Here is a 27,021-nt window from a genome sequence, read left to right as displayed (position 1 = left end):
GTGGTTAACTCCTCATCAACACAGAGGGATTAACCCCAATTAATAAAGGTTCATTTTGGTTTTGAATTACTGCTACAGATGATCTAATGGTATTTATTTAACCCTTATCACAGCAGGAAAGAGCCTTTCATCTGATGTTACAGTTAAACAGCTGAATTCTCCCTCGCTTTCAAAATCTCTGCAAGATGTTTGCCACCCAACAGCTCTGACTCCCTGCGTGTTTCAGCACTTCCTTTGCTTTCCTCACACCCTCCATAGGAATATTTTTGTTTAGAGAAAAGGACCGTGTTGTGTGCCTCCTTAGCAGTCTCCCCTGGATGGAGGGAGGAGCTAGTCTGTCAATGACTCCATCTGCTCCCTGTGACACAGGTGAAAAGTGACAATGTACTGTGTTTTGGAGAGGGCCAACGCTGCAACCATGGCAGCCTTTTGCAGATGGTATACCCAGATTCACACAAGACATGTTTATGTAAACTGAGAAATTGTCCTCTTGCCAAAGATCATCCCTGGAAGTGCTGAAGTACAGGCTGGATGTGGCTCTGAGAAACCTGGTCTAAGTGGAAGGTGTCCCTGCCCATGGCAGAGGTGTTGGAATGAGATCATCTTTAGGGTCACTCCCAAATCTAACCATTATAGGATATTCTGGGCATCTGAACCCTTGGACATGCAGAAAGCAAACCTTGATCACTGGCCCTTGATCATGCAACTCAAGACTGAAATCAGAACAGGAGATGTGTGAAGGTGGATGCAAAGATGGCACAGGGCTGCCTCATTCTCTCTTTGTTGTCATGTACACAGCTACTTCTCAATCAGCCTGGTCATGATCTCATCTATTGGGTGGATAAGAGCTCCAGAATGGAGCCCTGTGATCAAAATGTCCAGAAACATGAGGTCATGACATCAAAAGGCAGTTCTGTGATGAAAATAAGGCTTTCAGGCACTGCTGGCTTCAAAGCTCAGTTCTAAAACAAAGGAGAAATCTGTATTTGGGGACATTCATGCAAAGCATTATCACTCATTGTTCATCAGAGGTGCCAAAGCAGCTAGAGATTACCATAACAAACAAACAAAAAACTCAAAGGGACAAGAAAAAAAAGGAGAGGAAAGAAAACTATCCAGCTCATGAATGTAAAGTGCTGCAGGAAAAAAGACTCCTTCCCCCTCCCCCCCAGGTCATAGCTGAACTCTGCAGTCACCTGCCCAGAACTGCAGGGACCCACAGTGGTAGCAAGTGGCCGACTTTCCCGGGAAAGTTTTTTGTTATCCTCATATTGCTTGATTTTTTTACACCACATCTGTGCTTGCTTCGTCATTCTGCCATCTGCTGTAACAAAATACAGACAAAGCATTTCAGAGAACAACCCCTCCACACTTTAAAATGCTCCAAGCTGGAGCACAGCTTTTAACTTCTTACAAGCTCTGGTGCTTTTTATCTGATTCTACTCCTCTTCCTCCTCCTGTCCATATCCACGATGAACTACACATGCTTAGCAAGGACAGAGAGCACAGAATCCCGTTGCTTTTGCCGGAATATTTCTATTAAATGAAACAAATGTTCCTGTGCTTGACTTTGCTGCGCAAACGTTTGCATTTGCCAAGAGGTCAGAGATAGCAGGTCATTATAATGAAATTTTTAATTTTGAAACTCCTGATCAGGCTTGTTTCCTGTTTGGTATTGTCTGCAGATACACAATGCAAAAGCCTCGGGTTGCTAAAGAATTGAAATAACAGAGTATGAGCAGAGTGGTTTTGAGCACACACTCTGTAAAGTCCAGTCAAAGTTTCTTCCTGGTGCAGCCGCACAAATCTCTTGGTAGCAGTAAACTCTCTGCACAGACTTCATTCCTGAACACATGTTCAAAGGTGGTAAAATAAATGCAGATGGTTTTCCAAAACCTCAGTGGAGCATTTTTTGCTGTTACTAAATGGACTGGAAAAAAACTAGGGGGGAAAAAGCAGAGGAAATATATTTTGACACAGACAGGCAATTTCAGAATAGCATTTGGTCATTTGGGAGAAAATCTAAATATAATGTGTGTTTATAATGATCTATTGGCAAAACAATATTGACAGAGCATCTGAGCTGCCTAATGGAAGTGATTTTTAGAATGCTTAAATTAAACTGGCGTTGAGAGCTGAATATTTTGTTTAATTGCTTAACACAAACAAAAAAAGTTGGATACGAATTTTGAATTCATTGTGCCATGACCAAAGTTGGCAATAAAACCATCCCTGGCTACAGTGAAAAGAGAATTAGACCTTAACAAATTTATTACAGCCTTTGTTTACAAACTCATTACAAAATTATACAGCATCTTATGCATACACAGGATTTACAGGAAAGTGTTACTGATGTGTGGGATTACTTTGCTCTCGGGTCGAAATGCGCAGGTTTTTCTTCGCTTGAGGCCTGATCCAGATTCCACCAGAGAAGGTGAGATTTTTTTTTTCCGCCATTGAGTTTAGTGGAAGCTGGATCAGATCCAGAGGGTAACACTTCCACTCATTGTTTTCCTGGGATGGGAAAGGGGCAACCAGTCTAATAACCGTACACAACACACATCTCATGTGTTTCAGATGACAGGCATATTTACTCTGAGATATTTTTGCTGGCTGCTTTGTAAAATACTTGTTAAAGTCAAGAGTCAAAGACCAGTTCCTGTTACTGGATTTACAGTGGAAAATGACAAATGGCTTTCTGTGAACCCTTAAGGAATGAACCTCCTGTGATTTTCAGTGAGCATAAAAAAAAAGGCATTAGAATCAACTCTGATGTTGTCTATATTGTTATAGAGCTATATTTTCTTTCCTGTTGTCAACAGATCTTCTCTGAATTTACAGTAACAAAATCTGGAGACATGGATTTATGTAAACAAAAGTGACATCCATACTGCCAAACAAGGCAGTTTCTGATTAATGGGATTGGTCTCCTTACCTCCTCTTCTCACATGGAGATAGACCTATGTGGCACAGTGAAACAAGGAGATCTCTAAAGTTAGTGATCCATAACTATATAAGCTCTCAATTGCTCCCAGCATGTGCAAAAGATCTTTATTTAGGAACTCAGGGTGTAAAATCAAGCTTTTAATTTACAAAAAAATCCAGTATGGCAGAACTCTGAAAAATATGCTTATTCCCCCAAGCCAAAATGGTTAGTTAAAGCTTAAACTTTCCTAGAGGGAAAAGTAGCAAAAGCTCTGTGGGGTTGGTTTTTTTTTCTTTTTAAAAATTTTGCCAAGAAATGAGAAATATTCTCATCAGTTCTGTCAGATATTGACTTCCATGTTATATTCCATCCTCTCATTTTAATGACTGCCTTGTATTGAACCTCTGAAGTGGTTATTGCTTGAAGCAAAGTTAGGATTTAGTGCTGAAAGTGATGATACTTCCTGTGAGGTAAATACCCTGGCCTCATGCTGAAAATTGAGATGGTTCCCAAAAGCTTTGCTTCTGGCCTCCCCTGAAGAAAATACCCACATGCTCTAACCTGGCTTTCCAAGACAGGACTGTTCCATTGCTTGGCCTCAAGGCAACCTGTCCAGCTCCAGGTGGTTTTATGGTGTGCAGCGCTCTCTGTAAGGGATTACGGGATACCCCACGGTTTGCTGCCTTTCATGGCCTGTTGCATGTTTGAAGCTGGTTTTCCAGGGGTGAAAGCTGCATGAGCAAAGGCATCCTGCAGCCTCATGTTTGAGGGCTCTGATCTCATTTCCATTTGTGATGCTGAACATGCTATGGCAGCAAAGGCTATATCTGTAAACCCCTCAGAAAATAAATGAGGGTAGAACTTTCTGAATAGCTGGTATTTCCCAGCCCTGGCTGTGGGTTAGATCTATCTGGACACAGATAACATGCGGCTCAATTTGAATTCTGTTCCTAGACATGAACTCTCATTTGCTTCCTGGGAGTGGGATCCCAACCATGGCATTGCACAGCTAACATGTAATGGGACATCTCTTCAAGTAGTGTCATTATTCCTGTTGTCAGTGGGGCTACATGACAATCCACAGAAGACTCTGAGGTAAATACACACTAGCACATTTGTCTCTCCTAAGCAACAACTCATATGTTTAATTGGGCAACTTCAGTATAACTATAGACTTCATGGATTTTAGCCACCATCCATTTCACATTCCTGTGAAAGGTACCAGGTTTCTCAAGCAGTTCAACACATATATTCCCCCTGTGAAAGATGGAGAATGGATCACTGAGGAGAAGGAAACTTTCTTACAGGCTTGTGGCCAGGATATCGTATCTTTCTTTACTACGATGTGCAAGCCAAGAACTCTTAAGGTTAAGACACTCCCAGCTTTGTTTCTAATTTAAAAACTCAGAGAGGAATGATCCAGCAATACAAGCAGAAGATAGTTGATTCATGTGAGGAGGAGGAGGCTGAGCACAACAAACCATCTTTTATGTATTATATTAATGATCCATTTAGATCAGTTCTTGACTTCAGCAAGTTTTGGCTATAAATATTTCAGATTTTTTTCATATTTTTTCAATGATGCACTGGCAGCATTAGAAACAGTTGCAAAACAAATGTGCTTCCTAAACGCAAATGGATGTTCCTGGATTATTAGCAGCCATTCTGAATTGCTATCAGAGGGAAAATGGTCATTTCACTGGCAAAACTGGCGTACACAGAAACTATATTTTAGGGCTACCTGATGCCTGAAAATTTGACATCATCTGCAGGCTGCAACATGTATTTTGGTCCATTTTTTTTTGGTGGTGAGGAGTCAACACTGAAGATCCAATTAAATATGAATGTATAGAGCAGGGAATATAAATATGTACACAAGTCTTGGCATTGATCTGATTTTTAACAAGTTTACTAAATGACAGTCACCGGTTTGACAATACTGAATGAAAAATACTGATTTTACAGATTTTACAGGAAGGTTAAGGTATGCTGCCGACAAGCAGTGTCACAAACATTGTCTAAAAAACTCCGGAGTTGGCCACGGTAGAGGCACACACCTTTTGCTCTTGTTTATTGAGAGAGAAAGCTTATATACTGTAGATTTGCTGAAGTTTAATAAATAAGGTCAACTTATAATATATATAAAACAATATAAACATTTATATGCTACATGCGTATCATATAATTTAAAGTAATAATTTATATAGCAAAGAGATGCAGATCTATGTTCTTCCTGTTTTCCTGGACAAGGCACACACACAGGAGGTGTCTATCCGTATCCACCTCCAGCCCACCAGTTTGTTGTTTTCTGAAGTCAGTGCTCTGACATAAGTTTGGGATGTCTTGCATTGGGAGTTCCAGTGCTTGTCATCAATGCCGCGGCAGCCATTTTTTACAGGCTTGGCCTCTTTACACCTCGTTTCGTAAAAGTATTGCTTAACTGGAGAGTTGCCCGTTTTAATTTCTCCCAGAACAGTCACCTGGTGTCCCCTGATGTCGATGGCGGAGGATTTGTCCGTGACCCACAAACTTTCACTGTCACAAACGGAGTATTCCCCCCGGTGGCCCCTGTGCTCTGCATACCTCTTCCGCCGGGAGGTTCTGTTCACCACCACAGAATTCCCGATGTAATCCTCCATGAGGTACAGGGGCGGCGGCTCCAGCGGCGTGTTGTCACTCAGAAGGACGCGGGGAGAATTGTAGCGTCTCTGCTGCCTCAAGAGATCTGTATCCACTGAGAAAACTGGCTGGAAGTCTGATTTCACATTTTCCTCTCTGTCTATGTCTTGCTGAGCGTCTGTTTTCTGCACTGTGTTTTGATAGTTTTCCTTAATGTCTACCATCTGCTTAGAAAACTTGTTTTTTAAAATGTCTGCCTGAATGAGTTTAATAATAAGAGAATTTATCGAATCTTCTGGGAAACTCCTTTGATCCATGTTGGAAGACTGGATGCCACGAAGGTAAGTGAGAAATATCACATAAAACAAGATGGACATCACCTTGTTCACCTGTAAGATCTGCAAAGAAACAGAGAGTCAATGTTAAAACAGTCCAAGAGGGAGGTTTGCTAGAGGCTGTAAACATGAAAATTGGGATTTCTTTAGTAACATCTATGTTACTAAGATATGAGACATATATAGAGGTATGGAAACAGGTTGTGTGTTTCTTTGAAGATGCTATTTGTTATACTTTATAATGAATGCAAACTGTCTTCTGAATTTTGTTTTTTCAATATTTCAGCTATATTTTAGGCCTTGCTTTTCCCCTTTCCATGCCTAGTGGCATATATATAAGCTAAGCCTTTCTCTGCAGAGGTAGGTAGTTCTTGGGATAGCATGGCCTGGGCTTGGCAGCAGAGAGAGGCGAAGTTACTTCCACAGAGTTTACTCCACAGAGAAGTTTAGTTTCAAACTTGCAGGATCATGCACAGTACAAAACTGTTTCACTATGTGAAATGAAAAAGTTCTGACTTTGCTAACTGTTGTCAGGTTTTGTGTGCTGAGATCTCTCAGACTCATCTAATTCATATTTATCAAGTGGCTTCTATTTAATGTTACCATAAGAAGGAAATAAATCCTGTGTTTCAATAGTGCTTTTGTTTTCTTTCTCTCTCTAGTAAGGGAAAGGGTTCCTGAAGGAAAATGATGCAGTCAAATCAGAAAGTGGTTATTAGGCCTCTATGATACAAGTAGGGAATTCAGAAGGACCCAGTGACCCAACTCCCATTTTGTGGGAGTTGTTTTCAGGACTGGGGATCTTTTTTTTGGTGGTTTTTTAAGAAGTTACATTTATATAAGGTGAAACAAAGCTGACATCAGTTAGAAATATTCAAGGACAGATTGGGGTCATCCCTCTCCCCACCGTCTCCTAAAACTCAAAAATCTTGTTCAATGATTCAGTATTTTGAAAACCATTTCTAAAAGTGTGCTACTTCTTGGTACTTTGCCATGCACTGCTCTGTTCGGCTTCCTGTGGTCTCCTTCTAATTCTACCTTCTGTCCATATTCTAGAAGCTCATTTGTCACTTATTTTTTAAGCCTTTCTGTCATCTTGTTTGTGTAGCTGAGACCCAGGAGCAACTGTCCAGGGAGGACAGATTTTTTTTTCCTTGTATATTTGGACACCTGTATATTTGGTATTATCATTAATATTTAAATTAAATCAATTTTCAATGTAAAATCCTAAGTCATGGATGTGAACCATTCACTAAAGATCACACCTGCTTATAAATTTGCTGCACGAGTAGTGGATTGAAGGAGAAAATACAAAACTCCTCTTAGAGCACCCTCATAGTCTGTGATAAACCCTGACTGTAATACTCCTTCAAATTACTCAGGAAAGCCTTGAATTTGATTTTCCTGCTTTGCAAACACATCTGCCACATGTCAGATACCTCTGGCACTCTGGGATGAGAGCACAAAGTCACAGACCGTGGGACAGATGGGAGGATCCTCAGGACATTATGTAGGCCAATCTCACTGCTCGCAGGAGTATCAGATAGGGCAGCTTGCAGAGAGCTCTGCCTACTCAGATCTGGAATATCTACATGGATGGAGACTCCACAACCTCTAGACAAGCCATTCCGGTGTTTCACCACTCTTAAACTCCGCAAAAATATATTTCATGTATCAGCAGTGTTTCCTATATTTCAGTTTTTTCCCATTGCCTTCTGTCCTATCATGGACACACCTGAGTAGAGCCTGGCTCCATCTTTATTAATCCCTTCTGTGAGGTATCTCTGCACTTCAATAAAATCCCCCTGGAACTTCTCTTCTGCAGCATGAACAGCCCCAGCTCTGTCAGCCTGTTGAGGTACAGTTGTCCTAATCCTTAATAATTTTCATGGATTTGCTCCTGTACTAAGGAGCTCAGAACTGGACACAGCACTCCAGATGTGCATCACCAGTGCTGAGATAAGGGGAAGGATCCTCTCCCTCCTGAACAGAAAATTTTCCACTTAAAAAAAAAAATCACCATTTTCTGCTTAGAGGGTGAGCCATTTTCTGTTTCAGCAGGCAAAGGAAAAAAGAAGAAAAAAATCTTTAGCTGAAGAACGTTTTATCCACTCTAAACAAAACTCCTTTTTGCAAGATTGAGTCCCCACTTTGCAGTTTGGAACAGCAGCAATATCAGAGCTACCCTCTGTGTATGTGTGAGCTGTCCTTTTATGGACAAGAAATGTGTTTTCTCCATTCTCAGTTTGTCACAGTGTGAGTTCACCTAAATCTAGACTGTTGCCTGCAGTAATGTTTTGCTTTTGAGGGGGGAAAAAAATCGAAGATGTTCAGTTACCATACAATTACTGACATACCTGAATAAATACTAACTTAATGTAGATGGATCTCAGAGCCCAGACTTTTCTGTCTGTGCAGCTGCTGTGCAATTTCACCTTCCCTCAGCATAGGATTTTCTTTTAAAAACAGTAAAAATATTATTAAACAGATGTCATTGAGCAGATTTCTTGCAGCGCCCAGAATCCACTCATGAGATGACACACAAGCCCACAGGATGGTGAGCAAAGCTCTGATATGGCTCAGCTCAAAAGCCAGAAGCACTATTCATGCCAACATGCAGCTGCATATAAGCCCTGCTCTGCTCAGTCTCAAAATTAAGTGGCACTAGCAAAACACACAAGTTGGAGTGTGATGAGGTGGGAAAAGTAAGGCTGGAGTTCCTGCAGGCTCTCCTCAATGTCATGCTGCACACAGAAAGGAAGGGCTGGGGACCTGAGAGCTGGAGAAGCTAAAATGAGCTGTTTTTCTTCTCCGTGGAGGAACTCCATTAATGAGAAAAATGTTGAAAAGTGTTTTCCTGAACTTCATGTGAAACATCTTACGGATTTGGTGGGAATGATGCTAACTTTGAAATTCAACCTGTAGTTTGATTTATTTTGCAGATTATTTGCTGCAAAAGTAAAAAGGTTTTAGAACAAATATTTATATTTTTCTGGGTGCAAAACTTTGGCAAAACCACAAAGATTGGTGAGATTATAGTTTTCAGGGAGTTCCTCCGACCTAGGAGGTTCATAAAGTGCTGTTCAGAAGTTGCAGTCCATGACTAAAAATTGTCAGGCTGTCGATGAAGTCCAGCACCTCAGAGTATGTCTAAAGCACTATTTTAGATAGGAGAAATGAGTGTTACTGGAAAACTCCAGCTGGTTTATGGCCTTGTCTGTAATGTGGTTATAAGACACATTAAAAGTATATTTGTTTGCAGGTCTGGGGAGTATTGCATTTGATGAATGGCTCTTTGCCCAAAATGGAACATTGTGCCTGTCTGAACTGCAGATAATTTGAGATTTATTTGGCATGTGTGTTGTTAAATCTGTAAAAAGGAGAGGAAAATGTAAAACATTAAAATGTCTATCTTTTCATATTTTCAAAGCAAATAATTCTGGTGTTTCTGGCCATGCCTCCAGAAGTTCCACAATGCAAATCACAAAGCAGAACAAATGCTTTCTCAGTGCAGACCAGTGAGTAAATTATCTATAGAGAGGACTCAGATTGGGGGCATGATTTCAGCATATGTGCCCTGTCTGAGGGAATACTGACTCAAATTCCAGGTTCCTGGAGGGCCCAGGATTCTGTGAACCTCAGCAGAAGCTACTTCAGCACAAGCAGCTCTTTCTCTGGCCTTTTGGAGAATGGTCTAAAAATCTCACAAGAATTAAATCCTTCATGTGACCTTTTCTGCTCTTTCACTGGGATTTTTTTGTTTTGTTTTGTTTTTCAATTCAGATTGTTCATTACAAGTGGAAAGATTTTTCCCAAGTGAAATTATTTTCCTTGGTTAGGTGATGCTAGTGAGATATTTTTGTTGTTCTTCATGGTTCTTCTTGGAATTTTCCACATGTAAATTCCTGACAAAAGTTCATTTTGGCTGTGGTTGTGGCTGGTTTGCACTAAGCAAATTGGACTTGGAGACTGCTGACATTTGTGGCTCAAAGAGGAAAAGCAAAGAACACAGAAAACAAAAGTTCATGCATTTCAAATCTGATTATCTCCCAAATGTGGCTTTACTCTATTTTTTTGGTTTGTATTCCTGCCTATCGCTGCAGTTTTAGCAGGCTAATAATTCTGTCTGAGCTAGGTGGCTCAAGGTCTACATTTAAGAAGAAGTTAATAAACTTACCTCTTCCTTCCATTGATAAATTCAATCCCTAATAAACTCTGGCAAACCATTTGCCTCCCTTTCCAGACTCACCACTTTATGTAGTAGTGAAAAATTTTGTTTAGTTTTGTTTGTGGTGATTTATTCTGGTCAGTTTCTGAACATCGCACACAGGGGAAGAGCGAGACATCGTTTAAAATGTTCTGCAGAAAGCATGAAAGCCTAGTACTGTGGAAGACTGCCCAAGTATTTACTTCTAAGTCATTGCTAAGAGAAAGTGGAATAGAAGAAAAAGTGACTGGTGATTTTTACATTTAGAATTGTAATACCCCACATGACTTAGGTAAGCCAGCTTGAAGTGTTTGGCACTTCCTTAAAAATTAAGGAGCAGCTTCAGCTCTTCAGACCAAGCAACTAATAATCCTTTGTGGTGGCTGACAGCTTTTCCAAGCTTTTACCAAAGAGGAAAGCATGATTATTGTCACTGCTGAACACTGCTTCCACAACCTCCCAAGTCATGGACTGCCCTGTTGATTCCCTCTTCCTAATAACTATGTTGTGAAGAAATGCAGCCCTCTTCCTCTGTGTTTGGGGGACATGGGGAAGATACAGAACAAGAAAAGAATTCTGAATGTTCTGAATGTTCAAGAAGGTGGGGATGTGACATAACTGTGTCTGAAAATTTGCACTGTATTTCAGAATAGTAATCAACTGTTTGTACAAGATGGATTTATGAAGGTAGGTTGCTGGAGAGTGCTGAATGTCCCTGCAGACACCCTCCTGAATGCTTTTACTTCTCAGGATATGGAAATTTCAACAGAGACAGATTGAAACTAAAGCTTTCACAAGAGCTAGGCCCTTTGAGAAGCTGAAGAATTCAGAGACAAAACCAAGTGATGCCAGCCCAAAGTGTTAACCCTCCCATCCCGAGGGACAACCAAACTGGAAGTTAGAGTGAGGGGATTGGAAACTAATCCATTCTGCTGGCACACTGGCAGTGGAGTGCAGCTGCAAATCTGAGGGGGAGCCCACCAAGGTTTCTTCATCTCTGCAGCAGCTCACAGATGTATTAATTAATTTACTTAAGGCCATTTATAAAAGAGAAGACACATCTGAGCACTGAGCCCCAATAACCTCCAGTGAAAGGTGTATACTTAATTTCTTATGGAAATGAAGTTCAGCCCACAGAGTCACTGACATTCCTTTTTCAAATGACGGGCTGAGCAAAGCATAGCAGGACATCTGCTCAGCCGAGCATGTAAAACTCCTCTGCATTTGGAGCCAACCCATAACACTGTGGGGGGTGGCCATGACCCTACTCATCACTGGGGAAAGCTTTCCCAACCGGTGACATCTTCCTGAGGGCCAGTTCTGTGATAACACCTCTGCTGCAAGGAGCAGTCTGTGTTCTGCACTGTCAGATGAGCTGTGTAGAGTCACACAGGTGATTGCAATGGCAGGTGTGTGTCTACATTTGATCCTTCCACAGAAATATCTGCATTTTTTTGGAAATCAAGAGGAGGCTGCTGGACACATACCTGCCTGATTACAAGAGAAAGGTCAGGAGCAGTTCCTCTGTGCTTACCTCACTCTTTGGAACAGCTGCTACTTCTCACACCTTGTGCACAGTTAATTCTTGTCAGGTTTTGGACCTGCACCTCCCTCCCTCGCCACCCACACCAGGGCATGTGAGAGCTCCCTGGAGGCATTTGGCAGTCCTCAGCATCCTCTCACAATCCCACTGGGGGACTGCACTATTAATAATGTCCTGTATGATATCACCCATCCCAGCTACATCTCCAGGTCTATAATCAGATATAGGAGTAGGCAGCCTTTTCTCAGTCACAACAAGGTCGTTTTCCATTCCAGTTCCATCCCTCACTGACACTTCTGTGACGTATTTACATGTTTACACCTGTCTGTCTATGCCCCACTGCCATGGTATCATTTTGCATTAAGCAGCAGACTGATTATTCTGTGTATTGAGGAGGTCAGAATGAGGGGTTTGAAGGCTGGGATCCCAATTTCCCTGGTGTGTTGGAAGAGTTTTGTCAAGTCTAAATGTCTGTTTGTTACTTTTTGTATCTGCAAAGAAAGAAGGTCTATGGAATGATTGTGGTATTTCATTACTGCAGGTATATATCCTGACATCCTTTGGGTTCTCCGTCAAAGAGCTGGCTGATTTTCCTCTACTGATAGAGCAAAAGTGGGAAGAATTGGGATTGTTCAGTCTGGAAAATAAAATGTTTTGAGGTGACCTCATTGTGGCCTTCCAGTACTGGAAGGGAACTTACAGGAAAGATGGAGAGAGACTCTTGTCAAGGGCCTGGCGTGACAGGACAAGGGGCAATGGCTACACACTGACAGCAGGTTTAGACTATATACCAGGAAGAAACTGTTCCCTGTGAGGGTGCTGAGGCCCTGGCACAGGTGTCCCAGAGAAGCTGCCCCATCCCTGGCAGTGTTGCAGGCCAGGCTGGATGGGACTTGTAGCAACCTGGGGTAGTGGAAGGTGTCCCTTCACTTGGCAGGGAGTAGGGCAAAGCGACCTTTAAGGTCTCTTCCAGCCTAGGCCATTCTGTGATTCTCACATCTCTGATATTGGAGCAATCTCTAAATGTTTTTCTTGGTTATTACTGACAATGTAGGAGTACTGCCTTTGCTCCCCAGCAGAAACTGGAATACACAGAAATCAGCTGATATTTGAGAGGTCAGACAGGTTGGGGTTTTTGTGTTGCACGGGCTGGATCTGGGAAGACCACCTCTAATGTTGTTATCTATCAAAGAAAAGCATGAATTACAGGGAAATAAAAACAATACCATCACAGAGATAAAGCTGTAGTGGGGTAAATAATTTCAATAATAGTGGAAGTATTTCTTCTTATTATTCACTGTGTAACTCTGAAAACTGCCCAAAATACAAAGAAATCTAAAAGTCATGTCCATTGCTGAATAAACAGCTTGACTTGACTGGACCTGTGCTTATTCTACAAAAAGAAGAAGATTTGCCCAGATCTTTGCACTTTCATTCTTTTTCCCTCAGAAGTAATTTGCAAACAAAAGAATAGAAAACTCCAGAAGTAAAATATTATGGATAATTTAGGTTGATAAACTGTGTGTTAGTTAATCTTTTCATTACTGTTTGTTAATAGCAGCAGGGCTAAGCAGCAAGCAAATTAAATTTGCAGCTGAATTTGGAGGTGATGCAAACAGCAGTGAGCGAAGAGGAATACAATCTCTGCTGGGGAGATGGAGAAATAAAACATTATCAGAAAATTGCAAAATGAAACCCGAAGTAGAAATTAAAAGCTTATGTGCTGGAGAAATATTATTGTTGAGCAGTGATATATAGAGGCAAAACAAAAAAAAAAAAAAAAACTTAGAAAGGAGCAATACCTGATCAGACCCAGGAATCTAAACTTTGGAAAAGCACAGTATTTAATAAATTAAAATACTGGGGCATTTCATTGCTGAGCTGGAAAGGAATTGCTGCTTCTTGTAGCAAAGCAGTAAAATTGGGAAAGCTGCTTGAAAGATGGAAGGTATTGTCATACAAAAAGAAAATCGGGAAGGAGAAGCAAAAATGACTGAAAGGGTTGTAGAACTGACCTTTGAGGAAACTGCTTTGAAGGTGCAAGCATTTGCCTTGAGCTTGCAGAAAGGGCGTGACAGGAAACCCAAGGCAAAGATCTGGAAAGTGTAAGCATTGGGGAAAGGGAACATTTGCTTTAGGGTGGGGCAAAGGAGTGCAATCGGGAAAACTGGGATTAAGCTGAGGAAAGGGAAGTTAGGCCCATCATCAAAAGCAGTTTTCCAGCTATGCAAGATGTTTGTAACAAACCCAAAGCCACACCAAAGAGGCCTGGGTTTCGTGTTTCCTTACAGCACTGAAACTCCATTTAAGTCTTTTCTTGAAACAGTTTGAAGATCCATTAACTTTTCAAGTCAGCCTGGACCTACTTTGGCTCAACCAGGGCTGATTAATTGTTTTGTATTAAAATCAGGCAGTACTTGCATTTTCTCTTATTTTTATCAGAGAGATGCTTTGAGGGCTTAAGTTGTCCATAATTAAAGCTGAGAGCAGCCTTCCAGATTAAACTTTCACCTCCCACAATTCTGGGGGCTAAAGCCTGGCCTTGTAACAGATTGTTCTGATTGTTCTATTTAAAAATGCCAGAGGTGGATTTTGTTTAACTTGGTAGCAGGAGGAGAAAGGGAAGCACCTCTCAGATTATCTTGATTTTGTCCCTCTCCTGTTAGGCTAAGAAAGAGCAGCCTCCTGGAGACCCTGTGATGCTGGATGGTGTGACATGTTTTTCCATTTACATTGCCTCGGGACAACTCACTTTTTTAGGGGAAAAAAAACCCCAAACCAAAAAACCTTGGCACTAAAAAACCACTCTTTGTTAGTTTCTCTGCTATTTGGAAACTTGAAGGGAAAACTGTTTTCAGCTTTGCCTTTCAATATATCATTATTTTGCAAGATTTTACATTGAAAGCAAAAGAGTTTCTGGATTTTTTTTTTGTTTGTTTCAGAAGCTAAAAACAACTTCTGTCATTTTTGACATCATCTGATTTCCTTTTTATTTTGTGAAATAAGGAAAATAGTAAAATCCAACAAACAAACAGAATAAAGCAAGGGATGTAAATTCAAAAGTGTGAGTCTCATTGTGAAAAATCTTGTATTCCTAAGCCTGATTTATGAGTACAGACAGGACGCACACCCACAAGGAAAAAGAAATACAGGTAATATGGGGATTGCTATAGAAATGAAGTGAGCTTTTATCTGGGTAGAATTAAAATAGACCCTGAAGTTAACCTGAGATATTTCTGTCATTGACATTTTTTAAAAGGGCATTTATTTGTTTTCCTGAGAGCTCTGCTGTGACCCTTGTACACAGATGTTTGCACTGAGGGTACAGAATCACTGAATCACAAAATCATTAAGGTTGGAAAAGGCCTTTAAGAGCATCAAGTTCAACTTGTGACTGCCAACCACTTTGTCACCCATCCCAGAGCGCCGAGTGCCATATCTAGTCATTCCCACCTCCAGGAAGAGGGACTCTAAACCTCTTGGGCATCTCCTTCCAGTGTTAAGATAGTTTAGAAGAGACAACATTGCTGCTCTGGAGTTTGTGCCAAGCACTGAGCCTTGCCGGGGAAGAGCTGCTGCATTTCACGCAGAACAGCACCTGTGTTTGCTTTTCCAGAGGCCGTGACTCCGCGTTTCCCTGAATCCACATGCAAATACATCCATGGCCACTCCGTGAGTCAAAGACTGCTCTCTGAATTGGCCTCTCCCTATTCCTCAAAGGTTCACAACCCCCCAGATACAAAAAATCTCATTAGGCTTGCAGGTGCAATGTATCTGATGCAGCATTCTTAAGAAAAGGATCCCAGACCTGATCCAATTATTTTAAAACCACCATAGGAATTCAGTGAAATCAGCATTAATTGGACAAAGCTTTTGTACAATAAGAGAGGGAGGGGAAGACAATGTAATTACATACAGCTGATGTTTGAACTTTATTTTAACATACAGCCTGCAACTGCATTGTTTCGATCAGAACTGTGATGTGAAATTAGCATTACTGTGTATAATTAACATCTTTTCCATGCCCTTTGCACAGGTTCAGTAGCTCGCTCACAACTAGCTTAAAATGAAGTTTTTAAACTCATTCTCAGAGAAAAAGGAGTCTTTTATTTCTGGTGAAACAGAAGTGTTAGGTGATGGGTAAGGTTAGAAGTTTGCTTCTTTGCAAAAGATGTCAGACTTCAAAAAGAGATTTGTACAGAAAGAGCTCGTTTGTTCTGACCTGTTAAGTAAGATTGTTAATAGGAGACATTGCCTCTACCAACAACTTCTCTTGGTAAAATCATGAGGACTCTCTTGGAGCTGCTCCCAGGTGCAGAGTGAAGCCCTTGAGCCTCTCTTATGGAGAAGAGCTCACAAATACAATGTATGCCCATGACAGGCTTGTGTTTTTTCCCATTGCATCTGAGTCTTTCAAAAAGCCATTGCCCCTTCAGAGCAAAAAAGTCATCCTGCTAATTGCATTAGTTTATAGCAAATAACAGTTTACACATAGGCCTGTCCTGAGGGTAAGGACTGTTCTGGCAAATCCAGCTCCTCTGCATTTTTTTCCTGGTAGAATTCTGCCTGAAAAGGAACTTTTCTTGGGAGTCCCCCAGTTCATCAATGTGCATGTGGATAAAATTTCCTGTATGCAATTCTCCTTGCGATGTGGAAGTGTTCCAGTTTCAACTCTCAGTTCACACTTTACCATGAGTTTGACTATATTTGGGGATTAATGCTCAAGGGTGGCAAGAGTATTCTGGTCCTAGTCTAGCAGAATATCTGACTTTTAAGTTTGTGAGTCACCCTGCTACAGTGCAGACTGCTCACATGTTCAGCTCATGTTTGAATGCTCTGCTAATTTCCATCCAAAATGTCCAATAATTTGCAAATCAGGATCTCTAGAAGCCTTTTCAAAGTCAAAGCATGATTTCTGTGTTCTCCCACTGTACTAATGCAAGCTCTGCACCTCTGCCAGGTCCAAAACTCATCTGAAAATGGCCTTGTGTTTTTGGAAGCCATGGAGGTTTTTCTTATCTTTCAATCCAGATACCATTTTGCTGCTGATACACAATGCATTCCCTGCTCCCCTTGCCAAAAATCCTTGAAAGTGGAATTTTAGAGGTGGGAGTACTTTAACAAGTGTTGTCTCTCACCCAATATATGATCTCCAGATATTTGACAGAAAAGCAAAGTCTTAAACTGGGCATGTGAAGGAAGCAAATGAGATGGACCACAGCTGGTCATACATCTCCTAACACAGTATTTTAGAAAAATCCCTTCTTACTGAAGAAATTCTGGTTGTGAAAAAAATTATAGAAGGGTAGATTTGAAGTAATTCTCAGGGTATGAGAAGCAGGAATGGAAAGAGTAATTTTTTAGCAGACTTCTCGTCACCTCTTTTCAAATGCACACTTTATATATTCCACAAAAGGATCCTACTCCCATCTAACCATCCCAAAATTCACAGAATCACAGTCATGGAATGGTTTGGGTTGGAAGGGACCTCAGGGATCATCTAGTTCCAACTTCCCTGTTAACAGAAGGTAAGAGAGGGCTGGGGTTGTTTTACAGTTTGGAAAGTGAAACCCAGGTATGTTGTATGACTTTTCTTAAGTTATGCAAGCTAAAGCTCACATGGGAAGAAAATGGGAGAGTGGGCCTTCAGACCTTCCTCTCGTGAGGTCTGGGCTGGCCTAGGTCAGTTCTACAGACTGGATTAGCCTCTTCCTTCAGCTTCTTCCCCACACTCTGCTGGCCTTAACCAAAGCTGGCCAAAATCAGAAGTAATTCCATGCCGTTATTTCTTCTACTGAAGTGGTAGAAAAGGGAAACAGTCCTTACTTGAGTGAGGTCAGAAGTAACTGGGAAGCAAGCAGAGGGAAGGAAAAAGATGTGGAAAGCATTGCCAAAGGTGTCCGTGGCTGGCTCATGCACAACATCTCAGGTGTCTTGAGGAATTAAGAATAACTTGGAATGAGCTTTAAAAAAAGTTCAGGCCAATGTAAATCGGCTGTAACAGTTCAGTAGTTTTCCCCAGGAACTGACAAAACAATCAAGGGAAGGATTTTTAATTCTGCACATAGGAAAAGCCTGATCCTAGACTTCAATTTGCACAGTAGAAATCCCTGATTAAAAAGGAGCCAAACACTGTTGTGCTTCAGGAAGTAGGAGAATTAGGGATGCTTACTTTGGACGATGGTGTAACTTTACAGCCTAAACGAGGGGAGATGCACAGCTGCATCTCCCCAGGAGCGGGGAACTGAATATATTGTGAGTCAGTCACAGTTCCTCCCTATCTTCCCTCCACCACAACTTGCATTCCCTTTGCTCTGCTACAAAAGTCAATTACTTCATCCTCTCATTTTTTTTCTTTTTTTTTTCTTTTTTTTTTCTTTTCCCCTGGAGCGGTTTACTCTCCCATGCTCCCAGCCAGCTCTTTTGGCCAGCGAGGAAGCAGAGTGGGGTGAAGCTTGGGCTCTCTGCACTTCTGTCGTCTCAGTATCCCCTCTCCACCCACTTCCTCTCAGCAGGGAGTATTGGGTGAGCGGTCCCTGCTCCTCTGGCTGCAGGAAGAGTTGTTCTGAGCAAGCTGAGCTTGAACAGCCATGGCAGCAAGGCTAGGGAAGGGGGGAGACAATCCTCCCTCCCTTTTATATTCCTGACGAGGTACCAGCTCTGGCAACATGTGGTGAGTAGCAAAAGCATCCTGTGTAAATTCTGAGGTAAAGGCCTGTGTTCAAATGAGATAGGATATTACTAATGCTGGAAAACTGGGGAGCATAATCCGTAAGTCCTCTGAAGGACCTTCCTAATCTGCTCGCAGTCTGTTACTAGAAAATATGGAAAGGAGCCCACTGCAAAAACAAAACAAAGCAATCACATCCTTAGGAACTTCGGGGAGGCAAACATATGGGGGAACATTTTACAAAGGTGAGAGGTCAGTCAATGTCTTGGGATAACTGCATGTAAAGGAGATAAAAAGTTCTCAGGCCTTTTTGACAGTGAGAACACAAAGAGTTTTGCTGAGCTGCATGCAGGAGTAAAGGGCTTTTTGGATGGAAAGCAGCTTTTCCTATGGCTGGAGGTGAAGGAAAGCCTACACATATTCAGGAGATATCTCCTGTGCCCTCCTAGGAAAAGACAAAACCACACACAAGCCTCTTTTCTGTCCTGTGCTCCCATTATCTCACCCTAAACCAACATCTCTGGGCTGAGAGCACCTCAAGCCTCAGAAATTTCTTCCTTGACAGTGTCATGAAGGCCTCTTTCTTGTCTGCATTTATTTGAAGTCACAGTTTGGGATGTCAAATCTCCAGTAGGGCTTTGATTGAGATAAGATGAGTGGAAAGCAAAAGAGAACCTGGCAGGTCAAGCCTAGGGGTTTCAGACTGTCTGGACCATGGAACTCAAGGGCATGGGCAGAAGTTGGGTTTAAAAGCAAAATACTTTGCAAGAGTTATCCAGTAAAGGTAAGACATGTATTTTCAGACTGCTAGAAATTAGGGAAAATTGAAAAGGATATTTATTCCCATTTTAAATTATTGAATGGTGTTATGCTTGGAAACAGTTGTGTGTATGCAACTCTTTAAAACTAAAGCTTGAGGCCAAACTCTGCTTTTGGTCACACAGAAAGCAGGCGACTGCAGACTGAGTTGCATAAAACTGAGGTCATAATCTGGCATAAAGTCTGAGCTGGCTTGGTTTTCTCTTCAGCTAATGTCAGTAATGGTAAACTGTTATGAGGAAACCCAATAGGGAATGGGTCAGGTGTTAATGCTCACAATCAGCATGATTCCAAATAAACTGGAGGAATTTAAGAAACAATGCTGTGTCTTCTGCTTAAAAGTTGCTTGCATAGACTTAAAATACTCTTTAGATTTAAAATAACTCTGCAGACTTGTGTGGTGCTTCTTCAGATTTATCTGGATGAAGAAAGTGTGACTGTTTTTGGAAGATCTTTCAGTGGCAGGTCTCTAAGAATATTGAAAAATGGAATATACAAATAGCTGAACATCAAGCTGGTAAAACAAAATTATCTTCTTGTCCTTTTTTCTGTGCTCTATCACCAAATTGAAGCTAAGATCAGCAGTTCACCAAATTTTTTCCTTTAATTTGGGAATAATACTGAGCTTAGACTGAAGCTGGTTGTGCTGGTCTACAGCTATGTGGAAGAAAAAACCAGCATTACTGCAAGAAAGGAGACTAGTTCATCTACATTCTAATGGAAGAAATGTCTTTAATGCAGGTATCACTCCACAAAAATGTATTGTAGCTTCATTGCCTTCCTCCTAACCTTCAATTTTTGTCAGTGAAAATGAGAGTTTTATACATGGTGTAAAGACAATGAATGACCCCTCCATTTTCTTTAATTTGTTTCTAACTGAAGAGAAATTTTCAGGCTACAGTAAGGTCTCAGGTTCAAGATTTGAAATTGAAGTTCTGTATTAGTGTTCAGTATTTTCCTTCAGGAGATGGAATCTGAAATACCTAGCAGGGAGACTGAGGAACAGTCTTGTTCTCAACTTGTTCAAGGACTGTTTTGTACTGAAAAGTCTTCACTTATTAAACTCCTTGTGAAAGCAGAAAATAATACAATAAAAGAGAAGGTTTCTAAGCCACTACTATTGAACCTAAAGAACATAGCCCTTAAAATGTTAGTAGCTCCTTGTCCTTTGTGTTCTGGGAAGGCAAAATTGCAGCCCAGTGAAAATGGAACAAACCAAACCCCATAAACACCATCGTTAGGAAGGTGCAAAGAAGAATAAATAATGCTTATACTTTGGAGCACAGGCAGTGCTTGACTCCCCTAAACAAATACTCAAATAAATAGGAATTGTATTCTTTTTGAAGCTTCCATGGTTGTAAATTTCCTTATGGAGTGCCCTGTCATTTTCTTTCCTGAAAACATTCATGCTCTCTTCTTGAGCAGTAACGTGTTCCATATGTCACATTTGTGACATATGCCTTTGTACGAAACAGTTCAGACTCAGCTCTCCTTTCATCCCCCTGACCTAATTTTAAAGTCTTTCAACTGGGGAGGACTAATCTGGATCAGTTTGATCAGACTCTCCAATTTTATAAATGCCATTTAACACACCACAACTTTTTTCTCCCTTTTCCATAACAATAAGCTCAACCAAGTTGTTCTTTGTTAAGTGTTGCTCTTATAAACTCCCTTAAATTCAACCTCTAATCAAACAGTGCTCTGTGTCTCAGTTCATTATTGTACTGCTTGCTTTCATTCAAGTGAATTTTTAAAGTAATGCAACACAGAAGCTTAATTATCATCTCGTTTTTCTGGTATTCTCTGGAGTAAATGCCAAGGAGGATTTGTTTTTACTAATTTTTTTTTTCTTTTTGCTTTGCATACAGCATAATTTTTTTCCTGCTCAAACACTTCTTTTGATCTTATTTCTTTGAATAAATTGCATTTAGCATCTTCACAAGCGGTTTTTTTTTTTTCATGCCTTCCCATAATTCTTCTGTGTATGAAATGTATGTGGTTAAATATGGTCCAGATTGTTCAGTTTACTAATTCAAAAGTTCTCACTCTTGGTGTTCCTGTGCCTCACCTCTTTCTCTAACACTGGTTTAGACTGGGAAAAACTCCTCTGTAGCTGATAAAATGAAACATGTGCAAACTAAGCACAAGTGACAAAAGAAGGGCGACCTCTCTTTCTGATTCTGTTCTATCAATATTCACATTCTTCAAATATTCCAAACCATAACCCTGACACAATGTCTTTTCAGTAGATTAATCTGCTTGCTATCAGTTCAGTTTCTGTTTGTTCTCCTGGTGGGGAAAAAAAAAATCAAATCATTTTAAGAAGGATCACATAGACAAGTTGCACCAGCTCAACCATGAAATTTTAACTGAGCCTGTATCAGAGGCACTGATGTAAAGCAGAATCAATCAGGGACTGCAATATTAGGAAAAAATTCTCCACAAAAAGTGTTGTAAAGCATTGGAACAGATTACCCAGGGAAGCAGTAGAGTCACCCTCCCTGGAAATGTCCCAAATTCATGTGGCACTTGAAGACACAGTTCAGTGTGGCATGGATCTTCACTCTCTCAATGTCTCTGCTTGTGGAAGGCAGCTCCATCTGTCTGTACCTGATTGTGCCTCTGGTTGTTTCCAGGTGGACTCAACCTGGCAAACATGACGTAGGCATAGGCCAGATCTATACTAGTGTTTTTCATGTTGTTTTTTAAATCAAAATCTCTGTCAGACAGAGGTTTGCCTGTACACCATGGACACAGATACACAGATGTGCTGCTTCAAAGTCCTTGTATTGTACAGCTTATGCTTGAGAAAGGGCATGGCTCTGGTGGTGGTGAAATCCCTTTTTTTTTTTTTTTTTTTGTCGTGTTCTGTCATCCCATTAGAGGTTTTTTGGTGGAGACAACTGCCTGAATTGTGGCTCTAGACAAGCCCTTTTGCTCTCCTCAGTTTCAGGAAACTTGTGATTTGGTATTTTTGGAGTATTTACTGTCATGGTATTCCCACTAGGCTGAATGGTGCCCCAGCGATTCCTGTTTTGCAGGTGAAAATCTTTCTGCAAAAGAGAGGAGCTGACCTGCCTGAGGTGCACAGGAGGCCTGTGGCGTGACAGGGCTGGACTGGAAGAAGTCAATGCAAGCAGAGGCCAGAGAAGCTTCTAGGTTTGGACCTGCTGGTTCCTGCAGCAGCACACTTCATTGAGTAGTACAAAAAATTAATTTTGTTTTGTGTTGTGATTTGCAGTTAGGTTCTTTGGTTTCCTAAAAAATAAAATTGCAGCCAAAGCTTCCGCAGCAGTTTGGATGTTCTTAAATTTTTATTTGTGTGGATTGCCTGATACTGATAGCTCCAGGATTCTCTCCTGTGGAAACCCAGGGCACCGGGAATATTTATCTGTCTGCTCTGAGGTGCCATGACCCCCAGGGGAGCACTAACTTTGACCCTCATTCATGGGGAAAGTTTCCTAGACTTCAAGACAGACTAGAATCCACAAAAGTGTGAAATAGATTATAGAAAAGATTATAGTGTAGGTGTATCACTTGGTGAGAAATTTAGGTTTGGGGATTTTTAATATGTTGCGGATGGAAGCAAGATGGAGGGCACAGGGTGTCATTCTGGGTTTCTTCTTCATGCTTCTTCCTTCTTCTTCATGGGTTTGGGTGGCATTTTGTAATTGGGAAGAAAAGTCCACATTGCGGGCTCTTTGGGATCAGTTATTGGGTTAAAAGGGAAAATAATCTGGGTGTCAGTTCTTAATTAGATAGCTTAGTTTTAAAAGACCTTGTAACAAGAGATTGTTAGCCATTTTGTGCCTTCTAATGAAAAGCTGCCGAACTCACAGTGATGAGACTGTTCTACTAATAAAAAATAATAAACACCTGAGTCCAAACATGTACTACTGTCTCAAGTGCCTTCAATCCAGACCCAGAAAAACCGATGACTGGTACCCCCACACTCTCCCTTGGCTGGACTTCCCTCAGGGGGATTAGCTCTTCCATCCTTTCTCTCTGGCCATCTGGTGAAAGTGAAACACCTTGAGATCCTCTCTCAGCAGAGGCCAAGTTAAAAGTTAATTAGGAGGGACTAAGAGAAAGACACATGGCTGTATCACCATATCAGACTCACATATTACAAAAATTGCTGGGAATTGGGTGAGATGGGCTATGGAGACATGCAGAAACACTCCTAGATTTTGCCTCATATCTTTGTTGGAGCCTTCTGCTCTGTGCAGACCACAACAGTTTCATTCCCTCATTCCCTCTGCCACAGCTCCAGTTTCCCCTGGTGTCTCCTCCACCAAGAGCAGCTATACTAAAGTGTTCATTCCTCTCTGTCATCTCTGCACAACAGAAGAAAGAAGAATTTCAAAACATAGTTCCCCCTGCTTCACATGTTGTTTAGCAGGTACTTTCTTAGTCCACAGAAGTCCCTGAACACTTTAGCTCAGGTGTGCAAAGCGGGACAGGCTTTGAATGCAAGAAATTGAGCCAAATTATCAGAGAGCAATTGAGGTTTACATCTCTACTATGGATTTTTCTCTTCGAGTCCTGCAAAGCTGAGATGGTGTTGTTTGAAGTGTGCAGAAGAAATTGGTGGTACTTGTACTAGAATTTTTTGAAAAGGCTTTAAATCACTGGAGCTTGTCTCAGGTACCAAGAATCTAACTGGGGTTTGAACCACTATTTAAAATTGGTACTCAGAAGCCAAGGAAGTCTCTCAGAAGCCAAGGGAGTCTCAAAGAGATAAAAGCCATGAATCTGGCAAGAAACAACATGAGTCAATGTCAAAAAGTTTACAAGTGGACCATCTGAAAATATTTTGGCTTCAGTTCTACAGATCAAAACAGCTTATTTGACTTGAACTTTAAAACAAATAAACAATCAAAAATATGTTTAGAAAGACAAATTGTTTAATTGTTTACAGTGAACAGGCCTTCCTTCCAATGGTTTGAATTTAATTGATTCTATTTTTCTGATCCAAACCTTTTCAGGAATTTGAGAAGGCTGGGATGTACAGTGTGTTTACTACAAAATGAGAATTTCATATGATTTCTCTAGGAAGTCCATGACTTGAAGGATAATATAATTACAGTAGAATTGTATGATCTAACAATATCCAGAGGATCTGAAGAACAAGGATTTAAAGGCCTTGAAAGTCCATTTTCTGTGATGATCCAGGCATCTGAATTTTGCTTAGAAGGCCAGATCTTCTGTAGTTTAGCAGCACTGAGTCATCCCACTGGTTTGTATCACTGTGAGGATCTGGCCCTAACCTGAAAATACTCCCAATGCTTTGTGAAATGATCTCATTAAGTGAAAAAATGATGAACCTTGATTGTCAGCATGTGTCATTCAGGAGCTGAGTTTTGGTTTGATGCCAGTACACGTTTTCACCAGTTCTAAGATTGGCAACCTTATTTCTTCATGAGAAATTAAAAAAAAAATACCTCTTCTCCTCCCTCCTACCCATCTTTGCTCTTCTCCCAGCTGTCATCACTATTTACAGTTTAAGTAAGTGAAAATACATATTTACAAGTACAACTTACTGCTGTGTTTGCTGGTATAGACTGCCCGAGGGCATATCTGGGAATCAAGTTCCCATCTCCATCCAGAAATTCATTCCCTCCTCTCCTCAGCCTTGCCCCTCCCTGGCCCTGTTTCCTTAAGCTGGGTGTTCACTCTCGTCTCTTGGATTCTGATCTCTTTGGGAGGGAGAGTGATTCTGGGACACGAGTGCTGTTGGATGTTGAGCACTAAGTGATGCTCCCATCTTTCCCCAGCAGGGAAGGCCAACCCTCCTGCCCTTATCCAGCACCTCCTGCTTGGAGAACCTGCAGGCTGGATGAACTGACGCCACAGAGCCAAAGTTTCATGTGCCTGCCCTGCAGCTGGCTGGCTTCACCTCCTGGGGCTGTGTGTGAAAGCAGACTTGGGAGAGGGTTTTGTTTTCAGCCTCGTGTTGTGGCCCTTTTCCTGGCTGGACACACGCCCATTGGACAATCCCACAGCATCCTGCTTGCCTGCCAGCCCCAGATACCAGAAGCATGTCCCCATTTCCTCTCCCCTTACATGGGGAATTCTGCAGGGTCTTGTTCGCTACAACACAGAAAAATTGTGTCTCACACAGTTTGGGGGCAGTGAGGCCAGATCCTGAGCAAGGCTTCCAGATGTTATTGCAACAGTAATTAAAAATATACCATAATTAAGTGAATGAGGTACAATACATTTAAAATTGTGTTTTTCAAATGCATTTATAAAAATGTTGCCAACACCCATGGTCTTGTCATAACTAGGCTTCATCATCGTGCAGATTGTGTTTGTGGCATTCCAAGTGCTCAGGACTTTGAGTCCTGCTGAGACCAAGGAAAAGCTGATGATTCTTGGAAATTTTGCGGGATACCTCCTCAAAGGTCAGCTAGTCAGAAAGGAGTGTCCTGTGGTTAAGTCACTAGCCTGTGTTCATCTCCTCACTCCCCTAGGAATTGCCTTTATAAATTTGGAAAGACATTAATGACTTGTTTATGTTGCTAAAATTAACTTTTTTTTTTTTTTTTGGTCCTGCAGCATTACTGGTGAACATGTAGCTGCTACATGTTGCACCAGTAAAGACAAAACATGTTCATTTCAGTCTGAGGTATGTTTGCTGAAGTTGATTCACTAGCACAGATGAAACATTTGTTTATTTTGTAACTAGAATGCATTTAGTGGTTCTGAGGTAAAAGAAGAATGCTGCTTTTTAAAGCTACTTTTCTACCTGTGAAATGGGAATGAAAGTAATTAATCCCAATGATACTACTGAGATACTGTAATTACTTTAGAAACTGAGAGGTTATATTTGTGGTGGGAGCTGCTGTGGGAGATGAAGATAGCTCTGTATCCAAGATTCCCTAGACATATTCAAGTATGGGCAAAAATATATTCAGATATTTGTCACAACTGCACATTTCACTCATCTGTGTTACAACAACTAAAAACAAAAACTAGAGAAAACTAGGTTTTTGCTGGCCATCATTTCCCTAGCTGCAGAATATCTGTAATGAAAGTTTGCATGAACATAGCTGCAAGTGGTGCTATGAGACACAGACCTGGGAGGCTCATGATTGATGCAGACAGCTATCAGTGGTCTGTGGGTAGCTTGAACAGTGCTTGAGAAAGGAGTGTACCCACTCAGCCTTCACCTCCAGGAGGATAATAACAGTGGGTTTTGCTGATGTTTTAGTAGATCATAGTATCACAGAACCACAGAGCTTCCTGGGTCGGAAGGCACGTTTAGATTGTCTCATTCCAAACTCCTGCCATGGGCAGGGACACCTTCCACCATCCCAGGTTTCTCAATGCCCTATCTAACCTGGTTTTCACATATTTTGCCTTGTCTTTTTAAACCATAATGATTTTGTAAACCATAATTATTTTGCTAATAAAATTTATCCAGACATTAATTTTTGATTCCAGCTCCTTATTTGTTTTTACATAAGGCCACACAGAAGCAATTTCAGTTAAAAAAAAAGTGATCCTCTTAACTCCCTGGAAGTGTTTACATGGGCATGAGTAACCATAGAAACCTTGTGTGCTGACTCCCTCTGTTATCAGTGTGAAAACATTTGGGGTGATCATAGTAATTAAGGTTTTTTGTGGATCTCCCCCTCCTACATGTAAAACCCCACAGCGATGGTTCAGATGAGATCTTAATTCAAGAAAGAACATAAATATGTTCAGTTCCTTTCAGTGAATCATCCCCTCCAGAAAAAAAAAGGGGGAAAACCAGTATGATGGGAGGGATTTCTGAACTCTGATAGAAGCGCTCACCTCCTCAGTTGACAAAGATGCTTTGCTGCCTTTGCAGCTTTCAGAATGAATAACCAAAGAACTCTATAACACTCTGGGAAGTGACAATTACTTTAAAGC

The 27,021-nt window shown here is 41.1% G+C and overlaps 1 protein-coding gene and 1 long non-coding RNA gene across 3 annotated transcripts in view; one reads left to right on the top strand and one right to left on the bottom strand.

Annotated features, from left to right (window-relative positions):
* LOC134417264 (uncharacterized) overlaps nucleotides 1-23,008 on the top strand; it is a 42,852-nt gene extending 19,844 nt beyond the window's left edge. Inside the window, exons 3-6 of one of the 2 annotated variants that reach the window (XR_010027539.1) lie at nucleotides 5,398-5,653; nucleotides 5,778-5,886; nucleotides 18,146-18,303; nucleotides 22,161-23,008. This is a non-coding gene — a long non-coding RNA (uncharacterized LOC134417264). The remainder of the gene's footprint in view (nucleotides 1-5,397; nucleotides 5,654-5,777; nucleotides 5,887-18,145; nucleotides 18,304-22,160) is intronic. The other variant, XR_010027538.1, reaches the window with a different exon arrangement.
* Nucleotides 4,818-27,021, bottom strand: part of NTF3 (neurotrophin 3) — a 47,348-nt gene continuing 25,144 nt past the window's right edge. Inside the window, exon 2 of the mRNA XM_063154294.1 lies at nucleotides 4,818-5,943. Within this exon, the coding sequence (XP_063010364.1) occupies nucleotides 5,149-5,943 (795 nt within the window). The 3' untranslated portion in view covers nucleotides 4,818-5,148. The remainder of the gene's footprint in view (nucleotides 5,944-27,021) is intronic.

This window comes from Melospiza melodia, chromosome 4 (assembly GCF_035770615.1).
Source record: "Melospiza melodia melodia isolate bMelMel2 chromosome 4, bMelMel2.pri, whole genome shotgun sequence".
In the NCBI taxonomy this organism is placed as follows: domain Eukaryota; kingdom Metazoa; phylum Chordata; class Aves; order Passeriformes; family Passerellidae; genus Melospiza; species Melospiza melodia.
This window is presented reverse-complemented; position numbering and strand designations above follow the sequence as displayed.